Here is a 13648-nt window from a genome sequence, read left to right as displayed (position 1 = left end):
GCCCACTACTGGTCATGCAACACTTCTGCTAGCTGTAGATTATTTTATGCAGCTGCTTTCAACTGATAAGATTTCTATGAGTGCTCTCTTCCATACATACATACATATTTTTTGTTTAGTTGTTTTTTTTACTATTGACTTCATTGTGTTCAAAATATGTATTTAATAGAAGATAATACATTCATTAGGTTTATATATAAATTATTTTTTATTTAATTTGTTTGATAGTATTATCACAAATACTTTTATCGATTTATTTAACTTTTGTCTCTTTATTATGCACTATTGACTTCATTGTGCTCAAACAATGTATGCAAGACAAGGAAATCATTCCATCTGATTGTTCTATAAATCAATTGTATTTATTTATTTAACAGTTTTGTCACAAATAAAGCCTGTTGGTTTATTTGTTCAGCCTAAAAATGTTGTCTTCTTTTTTTTTCTGCTTACAAACTCAAAGCAAACACGCAAAAACATTCAACGATCTTAAAATAGTTAAAAAAAAAATGTCTGGAAATACTTTCCCTGTTGTTACCTAATATTGATGAGGGATTTTAATTTCATTTTTTCACTTTGTTTTGTGAAACGATTTTTACACATCTTTAATCACACTTGAATTTAGATAGATGCACATTTTGTACTGATATAAATTAATGGGAAATAAATAATTGTTTTAAATTGATTTGAATAAGGAGGTAGATTACTATTTAGTAATCTAAAATTTCATGTAAACTTCATCGGGGCGGATGATAAAGTTTAGTGTATGATTGACAGGGCTTCTCGGTTCTCTTGTCCAATGAGCGTTGCTGGAGGGCGGGCACATGCGTGCTGCAATCAATGGTGGGATGACCCAGAGAGTAATATTAAGTTGTCCGGTGTGTTCGCCTGTTGCCACCGACGAACACACTCGTTAGCGAGACGGGATTCCTTGCCCCCATTTCGGGTCCAAGACAAGGCGGCAGGACAGGGGACACACATGGGTGACAGGTTTGTGGTAGTCCCGGTTGACGGGGGAGGAAGGGTCGCCGACGAAGGGGCTCACCCAGACTCGGTTTTGGATCCACGGACACAACTCACCAGCGGCCAGCTGGAGGAGGACCCGGTGTCCCAGCCGCAGGACCCCAACCCCGCGGTGCCCATCCTGGATTACAACAGGGAGCCCAACAAGTACGGTAAATCAGCAGCTTCTTCTTATCTCTCCTATACACCCGAGGATTACACGTCACTTGCTCTGTTTATCTTTTAGTTTTGGCGCAATTCCGCACTTACACCTAACATTTTCAGTGAAGAAGGGGCGAAAATGCAGTACCCTGATGTAAGCACTCAAAACGGCCAAAGTGATGGACGCTACTGTCACTGCCCGATTGACTAAACTGCCCGATTCGTTTGCGCATGCGCTGCTTTTGCAAATCGTATGCGCACATTTGTACTACTTGTTGCAGTGACATGCTGTGAGGTAAGGCTGCAGCTAACGATTATTTTTCTATCGATTAATCTATATATTCTTTTTTTCGATTAATCGGTTAATCTATAGATGATTTTTTTTTTCGATTAATCTATAGATTATTTTTCCTTTTACCGATTATTTTTTTATTCAAAATGAAGATGAAAAAATAAATGTAGGCCAGTTTTTTCAAAAGGCATGGCTTTTATTTACAAAAAAAAAGAAGTATGGCCACTCTGTCAACATTGACAACAACATGACTAAATATTCTGTAACAATGTAAACATTTAAAACTTTTAACCTTTAACAAAATTAAAAGTAGCTTATTTGCTTTTTAATGTGCAAATATAAAAGTCAACATCCAGTGCAAATCTTAATATTCTGCAATAGTATAAGCATTTCAAAAAAAATATTGCTTATTTTGCTTTAAAATGTGCAAAAATAAAGATAAACATCCAATACAAAAAAGTGTAAAACGAAATATTCTGTAACAACAGTGTAAACATTTCAACAAAAGTGAAAGTATTGCTTATTTGCTAAAATGTGCAAAAATAAAGATAAACATCCAATACAAAAAAATGCCAATCTAAATATTCTGGAGCACTGTAAACATTAAGTATTGCTTTTAAAATGTGCAAAATAAACATCCAGTCCAACACAGTACACAATAACCAATTCTACTCATTCCAGTGAGTGACTAACAGTTGTAATGAAGAAAGGTTAGCATGTCTACATGCTCTGGTTCTTTTCTTGTTTACAATATTCCCAGCAGCTGAAAATAGGCGCTCAGAAGGGGTCGATGTGGCTGGAACTGAGAGGTAATTAGCCTTCACCTCAAGCCAGGACTGCGAGTGAGCTGAGCTGCAGTTTAAGTTTCTAGAAGGTCAACGGGCTCATAGTGATGTTACTAGTAGTTGACTGGGAGGTGTTTATTATCATTTGGGGAGAGTCCGCTGCCTGATGCTCACCTGCTAAACACCTATCTGCTCGATGCTGAAGCGCTGACTACATGCGCTCTGAATACACACTGCTGATTGGCTGGTAACGCTCTGAATACGCACTGCTGATTGGCTGATAATGCTTCGTGTGTACCAATCAGATGGTTGTGTGGGTGGGACAATGCTGCGTGCTGAGACAGAGGCAGAAGGAGCGAAGCAGCTTGTTAAGACTTTAGCAGCTAAAGTTAGCTTTAGCTTAGAAACTTGTTCGGTACACCCCCGTACCGAACCGAAAGCCCCGTACCGAAACGGTTCAATACAAAACACGTACCGTTACACCCCTAGCAGATACAAATGACACATTCATGTTTTTGTGTAATGATGACAACGTATGCTCACGCGGACGATTGACTAGTTGATGGTTGATGGTTTTCTTTTCAAATGTTCGTTCATAGCCGTTGTGCTGCTATGATGGGCCATTTCCGCTCGACACAGTGTGCATACAACAACATTATTAGGCTGTGTATTGAAATACTTCCACACTTTTGACGACTTTTGGCGTGATTTTTCCCCCTCGCTCGCATCGTCTGCTTTGATCGTCTGCTTTGCGCTTCGCCATGACGGTAGTGTGACGAAAATATGCGACGCGTCGACGCACAAAAACGGCGTCGACGTATTTACGTAACCGATGACGTCGACTATGTCGACGCGTCGTTTCAGCCTTACTGTGAGGGGAGGCAAGCGAGGCAATGTCTCGCCTTGCCACCAGGTGGCTTAACCATGAGATATTCAAAAACGAAATAATAAAAGAAAATAAGTTTGAATATTTATATTTTGGTATATGCTTTCTATGTGATTTTGGTGTGTGTCCTGTATATTTTGATAATTGTCATGGTCAGAATCGCGGAAATTCCGTGTTTCCCGATCAAAATAACGCGGCAGACGAGAAGTGAGGCAGCCACAGGTGGTGCTTCCACGGCTACACACAAAGCGTATTGAGCGTGTGCGTGCGAGGGGAGAGGCAGGCCATGAGGCAGCAAGTACCTCTGCCTCAAGGTAGGGGGCAATATATTGTGAACTTGCAGTTCAATGCCTCAGCAGTACTCTGACTCGCCACACTGGGAGAAGTGGGGGCGCTCAAGCTAGCAGACACATCGGAAGCCAGCCTTTTTTATTTATTTATTTTTTTAACTGTATTTATAACAAACATGGCATTTTTATTAGAGTAAGCCAGCGTTTGTGGGTGTTTTTTGTCAGATGCAAATATATAGTTTTATTGCTTGGACTGAAATTTCATTAAATTAATGTGTCTGCCAATATGGAGGATTATATACTGTATCCAAGATTAAATACTTCTCTAAACTGGATTTATAGACAAAATGAATGTGATCAATCAAAGTACGTTTTCATGGAGGATAGCTATTGCTGCTTCAGATACAAATACAGAAAGGTAAGATACACTCACAATACTTGATTTTTTTTGTTAAAAGCAAATGGGACCAAAAAGTATTTAATAACAACCTTATCAAAAACTTTTTGGACCCATTTATCATATCATAATATCATTATGATAACATTTGTATGAAAGCTAATTACTCCCTTATTTTTCCTGTTACTCTAATGTGCAACCTAAATCAACAATGATTAGAGCTACACATATGAATCTAAGTTAAAAAAAAATATGAAAAAAAAACAAAACTCCAAAAGTATCTATGCCTCACCTGGTGTTTAGTTCACCGCACGTCACTGACTTGTTGCTACTACAGTTTACGACTTAGTCATAAAAAAATTACAAAAAAACAACTTATTTGCAGGATTTTGAGAAAAAATTAATAAAAAATTGCTATTTTTCTCTCCAAAATTGCAATTGCAATTCAATTAGCGATTTTTATATTATATACACCCCGCGACCCCAAAAGGGACAAGCGGTAGAAAATGGATGGATATTCCATACATGAAAAGGCTTAAAACGAGTGAAGGAAGACCTGTTACATTTAGACCTGGGCCTGGTTAGCGCCGTGCATGGCAGTGCCCGCCATCAGTGTGTGAATGTGTGTGTGTGTGAATGGGTGAATGTGGAAATAGTGTCAAAGCGCTTTGAGTCCCTTTAAAAAAAAGCGCTATATAAGTACAACCCATTTACCATTTAGACCATTGGTGTCAAACTCTGGCCCGCGGGCCAAATTTGGCCCGCCGTGTAATTTCATTTGGCCCGTGAGGTGATATCAAATTAACACTAGAGCTGGCCCGCCGATTATATACAGCGGAGCCGCGGTACACCGCTAATTCTCATACTTGCCTTACCTCCCGGGAGACTCCCAAATTTTAGTGCCCCTCCCGAGAAATTTCTCATCCCCTTTTCTCATCCCCTTTTAGTCGAGTCTAACGATTGCTGGCCCATTTACTTAATATGTGCGGCTTTGGCACGCACACAAAAGTGAATGCAAGGCATACTTGATCTTCAGCGATACAAGTTACACTGAGGGTGCCAGCATAAAAAAAACTTTAACATTGTTAGAAATATACGCCACACTGTGAATCCACACCAAACAAGAATGACAAACACATTTCGGGTGAACATCCGCACAGTAACACAACATAAGCACAACAAAACAAATACCCAGAATCCCATGCAGCCCTATTTGTTTTGTTGTGTTTATGTTGTGTTACTGTGCGGATGTTCTCCCAAAATGTGTTTGTCATTCTTGTTTGGTGTGGGTTCACAAGGTGGCGCATATTTCTAACATGTTAAATTTATTTATATGGGCACCGTCAGTGTAAACTGTATCGCTGTTGGCAAAGTATGCCTTGCATTTACGTGTGTGGGTGTGCTGATGTCGCTCATATCCTGTGACTGGGCTGGCATGTTGTTGGAACGGATGAAAAGCGGACGTGACGACAACTCGTGGAGGACGATAAACGCAGTGCCTTAAAAGCACGCCCCCAAGACTGTGGTCCAGGTGGGCTATGAGATATAATGACTGATGAACAACTTCGTTCGATAATGAAGGTTGCCTCAGCTCAAAGCCTGAGCCCCGACATTAATGAACTAGCATCCAAGAAAAGATGGCGGGTATCTGGCTTGGGCACATCAGATTAGATCAGTGTGTTGCAAACTGAGCCGTTTAAAGTCCTGAATGGTTGGTTTGTTCATTGTTATTTTATTTTCTAATTTATTAGCCTGTGGAAAAAGTTAATGTTGATATTTACCTCAGAAGGCTGCAAATAGAAAAGAGGCATAACATTTTTATTTAAATTGTATTTGATATGCCATTGATATTTTTTAATTATTATTATTATTATTTGAAACTCGATTTTGCATGTCACTATAAAGTTATATAAGCCTTGCTTGTTCAATATTCAATGCAAAACTTGTTTGGGTCCCTATTAAAAGGTTAATTTGTTCAACCTTGACCGCGGCTTTGTTCAGTTTAAAATTTTGGCCCACTCTGTATTTGAGTTTGACACCCCTGATTTAGACTGTCAGTCAACATATTCTTGTCTCAAGGTGCCACACATTAGAACGACATACAATAATTTACTGTAAAAAATTGTTTGCTTAAAGCAGACAGCTTTTGTCTACATCGTGCTCTTAAACTAAAGAAATAACCGATAAAACTACACAGTGTTTATAATGTAATCTGCTCATTATATATGATAATGCAAGTAACCATTTAAAAGGATGTAAACTTGTATTTCTCATTACTGTAAAATTGTTAACTATTGTACTGTAATTGGAAGGTAAATGACTTATCCTAAACAAAACAACATCCATCCATCCATTTTCTACCGCTTATTCCCTTTGGGGTCGCGGGGGGCGCTGGAGCCTAACTCAACTGCATCCGGGCGGGAGGCGGGGTACACCCTGGACAAGTCGCCACCTCATCGCAGGGCCAACACAGATAGACAGACAACATTCACACTCACATTCACACACTAGGGCCAATTTAGTGTTGCCAATCAACACAAAAAATAAAACTGACTAATTTCTTTAAGCAAAAAATGTATTTAAATAAATATTGAATATTTTAATGCCCTACTTAAGAACTTTCAGTTTTGGTTGATTTAGGCGGCACCAGTGGACCAAAGCGGTAGTGTTTTCCCAGAAGAAGACCGCATTTCCCATGAGGACTAGCGCATATAGCTTTAAATGGACATCATGTCCGCTGTAATATTGGCACACATATTATGTCTCTAATGGCTATGCCGATGTTAAATAGGAGACACCATTAGGAAATGATCTTGGACTGCGCTATGAACATGACACTACTACCAAGATTGATGCAGGACTGAAGCAAAGAAAGACTGGCGGGAGAGTTTTTTTGAAGGAAGTAGTGTGGAACTATCATGCTGGTGGCTATTTATTGCTACCATGCAAAGTTATACAGACCCCCCTCAGACCATGACAGAGGTGTCATTCAACTAGTTGTTTGTCCATGTATCATCCCAAAAGTTATGAAAATATTTTATGAAGGTTGGAAAGTTACTTAGTGCTTAGTTAAAGTGCATTTTTTTCAGAGTTTGAAGGAAAAATGAGGTCGGACATTATCTTTTTTGTCTATCGCCATCACAAGATCACAGCATTCTCGCTCGTTCGTACGCGTTGATGGGCATATATTGCCCATCCCATTTCAAGCTGAAATATTACCGCAACGGGACAATTGGCTTTGTCATGATATTTTTTTTCTCCTAATTTTTATTACTTTGCTGCACTTCTAACTGGCAGGTCACGAGTAGGGAGGCTGTCTGAACATTCTTCTCGTGTGTTTAAACCTGGCACCCTAGGACAATTATTGAGAATGACTGAAAAGAGGGTTCACTGTGTTCAGTTAATTTTACTGTGAAATAAAAGTGCTGAGAGCGATGCACCGAGTGAGACATATTTTTCCCTGTTTGAAGCGAGAGACAAAAATATGCGTGGCTCAACAATTCTGATTGGCGAACATGTGTGTAACTCAAACGCTGGTGACGGCGGAGAAAAACCCCCAAAAACCTCAGCCTCTTGTGGTTATTTATCACACTAATTAAAACATCTATGTCAATTTGATGTCGATTAATGGCAGTGTTTCCCATAAACTGCCAAGATACCTGTGGCGGTGGGGGCATGACTATGGGCGTGGCTATGGGCGTGGTCACCATGACATCGAGTAATTTGCATAATTTACTACAATATGATTTTCTCTAAAAAGGCTCAAAAAATGTATACTGACTAATTAATAACAGTTTTGTTTTAAGCGTCCATCCATCCATCATCCATCCATTTTACAATATAATTACAACACTTTATGTACATATTTATATACAGATTTGAACAATAAGTTATTCCATCCATCCATCCATTTTCTACCGCTTATTCCCTTCGGGGTCGCGGGGGGCGCTGGAGCCTATCTCAGCTACAATCGGGCGGAAGACGGGGTACACCCTGGACAAGTCGCCACCTCATCGCAGGGCCAACACAGATAGACAGACAACATTCACACTCACATTCACACACTAGGGCCAATTTAGTGTTGCCAATCAACCTATCCCCAGGTGCATGTCTTTGGAGGTGGGAGGAATGCGTATTCACTGAAATATATTTATTAATTGTGGTTCTTACAAAAAATATGTGGGAAACACTGAATGTAAAACAGAGTACTTCAATTATGTTAAATTAGGTTTACAGCAAAGTAACCACCAATATGTCACTAGAAGGTGTGTGTGTGCGTGTGCGTGTGTGTGTGACTCGGCCTGTCGCCATCACGTCTCCACCTCATCGCTGCCACCACAGCCTAGGGGGGCAATAGACTACAGACTCTGATTACATTAAACACATGTTTATTAAAAAATAATAACCAAATAACAATATCTTATAAGGAATACAAGTATTTAGCATTTTAAAATAACATCCAGTTGCTGAATGGCGATATACGATATATATCTCAATATTTTTTCCGTAAAGTAAAAACAAAACACAAAACAGTCCTAGTTACCTGAGATACTAAGTATGTCATTATTATGATTTAGTAAGTCAATATTTTGACTTAGTAATTTACCAAATCAGAATGACAAAATAATGACTTACTAATTCAAAATAATGACAAAACAATGACTTACTAAGTCAAATGAATGACTTACTGTAAGTAAGCGTTTGCAATAAGCGTTTGAAAAAAAGAGCTAAAAGTGGAGCCACATGCTGACATATGCTCAACTCACCATGCTTAATATATTACAGCATTTGGGAAGCCTGTAGTTGATTGCTTTTATGTAAATGTTATATTTTTTATCAACATGTGATAGCAGGGACCCAGCCATTCAAAACTAGGCTGCTACATTATTAATGATTAATGTAACTATAGCTGAAAAAGTAGTACAATAGCAATAGGAGAGACTATTCATCCCTGAACACCATGGAGTTCATGTAGGCTTTATGATGCAGTTACATTATTATATCAACTATCAGAGACAGCTTCAGGAAACTCTTCATTTAACATAATGTTGTTTTTTGCTGCTTCAACACAGCTCAATCAACACAGAAAAAGGAGAGAAAGACAAGCATTATTGACCTACAGTTAACAACTAACAGACAGGGCTTTGCTGTCCGTTTCATGTGGGGCACACACACACACACACACACACACGCGCACGCACACACACCGCACAGTGAGCTAACATTACGCTAAAAGCTAATTAGCCTTCACCTCAAGGACTGCGAGCGAGCTGAGCGGGAAACCCTGTATGTGTATGGATGTATGGATGTTTCACAGAACTCATTTATGTTAAAACGGTCTATATTTTTCACAATTACTAAGTTTTTGTAAGTAAAATGATTGGTGTTTACGGTGGCCATTTACACTGTCTCGTCAACACGTACACGCATACAGCTTTTTGATTGATTGACTGAAACTTTTATTAGTAGATTGCACAGTTCAGTACATATTCCGTACAATTGACCACTAAATGGTAACACCCGAATAAGTTTTTCAACTTGTTTAAGTCGGGGTCCACGTAAATCAATTCATGGTACAAATATATACTATCATCATAATACAGTCATCACACAAGTTAATCATCAGAGTATATACATTTAATTATTTACAATTCGGGGGGTGGGATGAGGAGGGTTTGGTTGATAACAGCACTTCAGTCATCAACAATTGCATCATCAGAGAAATGGGCATTGAAACAGTGTAGGTCTGACTTGGTAGGATATGTACAGCGAGCAGAGAACATAATGAGTTCAGATAGCATAAGAACAAGTATATACATTAGAAATACATTTTATTATTTACATTTGGTTACTTACAATACAGGGAGGTGGAATGGGGAGGGGAGAGGGTGTTAGTTAAGGGTTGAAGTTGCCTGGAGATGTTGTTTTAGTGCAGTTTTGAAGGAGGATGGAGATGCACTTTCTTTTACACCCGTTGGGAGTTCATTCCATATTGATGTGGCATAGAAGGAGAATGAGTTAAGACCTTTGTTAGATCGGAATCTGGGTTTAACGTGGTTTGTGGAACTCCCCCCGGTGTTGTGGTTATGGCGGTCATTTACGTTATGGGTCATTTAAATGTAATACATTTATAATATATAATAATATATGGTATATTAACAATATAATAAAAATATGCAATATAATAATTATATATGTATAAATGATCGTTTTATAATCGAATCGCATAGCCCCTAAATCATGAGGTGCCCAAAGATTCCCACCTCCAATAGACATGTCGTACTACGATATATATCGTAATATCACACAGCACTAACCGATAGTGGTAATTTATTTGAGACATTGCTGTAGGTTACCTCGTGTAGTGTAGTAACCTTGCAAAACATATTAATTTGGTAACATCGCTTGAAATGTATATTATTATTACCAAAGGGCAACTTTTTGCAGCAAACATCAATCAAAGCAGCTATTAATAGATAAAATGAAGTGCTAGCATGTTAGTTATGTGTTGCTATGCTACGTCCATCTGTGTGTGTGTTTTCAAAGGGATTCTCCCTTGGTTTAAATTGAAGGGTGTGGCTGCTCTGCTTCTGTTCATCCTGCATACAAAGATCTCCATAGCAACAGGTTGTGCTGCAACTTCCTGTATGCTAAATTAAAGTGTATTTAGGATAACATCCTGGGTATGACGTTAAACTACATCCAGGCATGAGATGGGAGGTTGTGTGTGGGGTTAGTGAGTCCCAACTAACGTCTATAAAATGCACACAAAGAACCGTTTGCACCTTCTCTTGTGACTGGCGGGCGGTCAGCGCCATAAAGCTGAGCGGGTCCCTGGGTAATTGGGGTGCGGACAACCAACAGGACAGACTAAGTTCAACAGCCCAGTAAGGCAATTAGTCTAGGAGAAGGATCTCTGATATAAAATACCCCTTCCAACCCGCACCAAGCCAGCGTGGAAGGTGTAGGCTAATAACCAGCATGAAGAGTACGCCAAGAGAGATTGTTCACTATGGCAGAAACATGCTGAGGCTTTCGTCCAGCAGTGGACTGACAACGGCTGATGATGATAGGATAACATAGCTAAGTGTGTATTCATTCATGGTCGAACTTTAGTGTTAACTGCTGTGTTCACAACGTGGATGTAAAATCCGCCCCAACTTGTTACAACTTTTTGTGATATCCTCGCGAAGTTAGGATCTAATTGCACTTGAATTGTTTTAGATTTAATAAAAACCCTTCATAAAATAATACAACACAATGCAGGGAACAATTGTAAGGACAGCAGGAAAAATGAAGTATGGACGATGACTCTAATTCTCTATTATTGTTCTGTAATAATTAAGGTTCAGAATGTATCACGGTTTTATGGTCACGGTTCATTTGGGATACATTAAGGGAAAAACATTCAAACAGGAAAACTGCTAAATATTGTACATTAATTTATGCTCATATGATGACATTAGTGCCATAAAAATCAAACCAGCTATCATCAATTCAAATGATATGCCAGCATATGTAATGTGCTGCTTAACCTTTGTGTTAGCATTAATTGCAAAATGAAATATAGAAAACTACAAAATGCTTTCAGTCAATTCTCTAATTTTCAAATAATCAATTAATTATATAGAATCTATAGTTGTAGATTGAGATAATTTAGAACAATTAAGTATAATATGATTCAGACGAGTACAACAGTAGGAGTTTAAAACCTATAACAGAGCATTTTTGTTCTTCGGGTTTCATCTTGGGCATGTTGTCGTGCTGCTACGTAGAATAAATATGGCGGAGGCGAGCAAGGCAGTTTGGATACATTTATAATATGGGTGTAAAAAAAAAAGAATTTTTTTAGATTAATCGCGATTCTTCTTTGTAACGAGTCTACATCGATTTAAAAAATCGAAAATCTATTAAAAAAAAAAGTTTTTTATTTAAAAAATTTTTTTTTTCCAATCTGTCCTGTCTTGCCTCTCAGGCAAATCATATTGTTGATGTAGATGCCCATATTTGCTGTACAGACTTACTTATTTGTATTTGACATTAATACATGTTTGGGAAACATTTCATTAAATTATTTAACCGTTTCTTTTAAGAATGCAGCTGAGATAGTCTCCAGCACCCTTGCGACCCCGAACGGGACAAGCGGTAGAAAATGGATGGATGGAATATAGAAATACATCAGAAATGTTTATTTATTTTATGGAGGAATCTAGTTAATCATACAACTGACACCCAATTTTATTAAAAAAGTATAGATTTTGATTCGAGAATCGTTTTGAATAGAGAGACTATTCTGAATCGAATCGTTTGGTGCCCAAAGTTTCACAGCCCGAATGTATACCATGTATGGATAATCCGCTGGATTGTGTCCCCATTTTGTGACAACACCAATTGTGCGCATTCCAAACAGCTGGTTTGGCAGAAGTAGGAAGAAAGGCAAGATTGTTTTATAAATATCTCTGCAATGTCTCCACGCTTTGATTTCAAATTTTCAGGTCTTATGCAGGTCCTAAATGCACAACAGCAGGTACCAATAGGTAAGAAAAGATATGACATGATAGGGCCCCTTTAATCCATCCCTCCATCCATTTTATATACCGCTTGTCCCTTTTGGGGTTGTTACCTCATCCGTCAGCAGCCAATAGAGGAGCTTTTGTAACCTGTAACCTGTTTTGAATTGATTATATTGTAATTGTTTATATCTAAAAATATGCAAGTGTTAACAAAGCTGCGTGCCTGTCTGCTTTTGGTTAAATGTTTTATTAGAGTAAACAAAATAATTGACTTTTTAAAATTAGTCATTTGGATTAGTTTACTGTTCAAGTATTTCCTTAAAAGATTAGTCCTTAGTGGCAGCATTATTGGCATATGGCGATGGTGAGTGTAATGGGGGCTGGAACTGATCAGTGTGTTACAAAAGTCACTTTTAATGCAAAGGTTGATACAAAACCAGAGAATGTGTTTGCAAAGCTATAGTGGTGGTATTCACACAGGAAATAACCAATCATGCACATTAAACCATGGCATCATTTAGCAACTTCTCGCAACTTTTTGGACAGCAACGAGCTGCTTTCCTTACTGAGCAACAATGATCAGGTTGATGCTGGCAAGTGACACATCTTGGACAAAACCAAGTTGCATCATCTAACAACCATATGAGTGTATGTGTCTTTCCTATAAAATCAAGTCACTTTGAATTTTGTTTTCTCTAAACACTATGGTCATATGTAGTGTTTCTACCTGGGTTGCTGAGAGCCATAGTAAACAAGATTGCGTGACTAATGTCAGTTAATTAACAGTGGAAAATTGTTTGTCCTCATGATGAGCGTTGCAAAAGAAGGTCTGTGGGGACATTAGCTAACAAGGGTTGTAAAGAGGATGCAGAGGTTTAGAGGAAATGGCAAGAATTGAATATAGTGGTGAGCGTTTCTCAACAGTCTTAACTTCTTGAAGATTTTGAAACTATCATTAAGATAATTTTCTTGATGGTTGGTTCTGTTTTGTTGACCAAAAAATGTATTGCTTAAAAATGCTTTTGAACAAAACAATCTACAAACATACAAACATTGCAAGTGTTGTCCCCATCATTTCAGTTGCATCACATGTTGCACACACTAATGTCAGCTTTTACTAAGATGGAGTTATTGTAGCAAAAAGAAGAAGCTGCAGTCTATTTTGAAATTAAGTACATTAAGGATGTGCCATATGGCGGCCTTAATTCTATATTGCTATATATATGGCAGCTTCCTGCCATAACGATGTACATCATCATGTATTATTTGGTATAAAAATGATAATAGAACCATTTCAAAATGGGTTACAAAGGCTTCTAATTTA

At 38.3% G+C, this 13648-nt stretch overlaps 1 protein-coding gene across 4 annotated transcripts in view; it reads left to right on the top strand.

The window, feature by feature from the left end:
- The first annotated feature begins 833 nt into the window (after positions 1-833).
- Positions 834-13648, top strand: part of slc12a7b (solute carrier family 12 member 7b) — a 148623-nt gene continuing 135808 nt past the window's right edge. For 2 of the 4 annotated variants that reach the window (XM_062021517.1, XM_062021516.1), the window contains exon 1: positions 835-1172. In XM_062021517.1, the coding sequence (XP_061877501.1) occupies positions 977-1172 (196 nt within the window). In that variant the 5' untranslated portion in view covers positions 835-976. Of the gene's footprint in view, positions 1173-13648 lie in introns of all 4 variants that reach the window. The other 2 variants (XM_062021515.1, XM_062021518.1) reach the window with 2 other exon arrangements.

The sequence above is a fragment of the Entelurus aequoreus genome, linkage group LG15 (assembly GCF_033978785.1).
Source record: "Entelurus aequoreus isolate RoL-2023_Sb linkage group LG15, RoL_Eaeq_v1.1, whole genome shotgun sequence".
Lineage (NCBI taxonomy): Eukaryota > Metazoa > Chordata > Actinopteri > Syngnathiformes > Syngnathidae > Entelurus > Entelurus aequoreus.
Note: the sequence above shows the minus strand (reverse complement) of the source record. Positions and strands in the feature narration are given on the sequence as shown.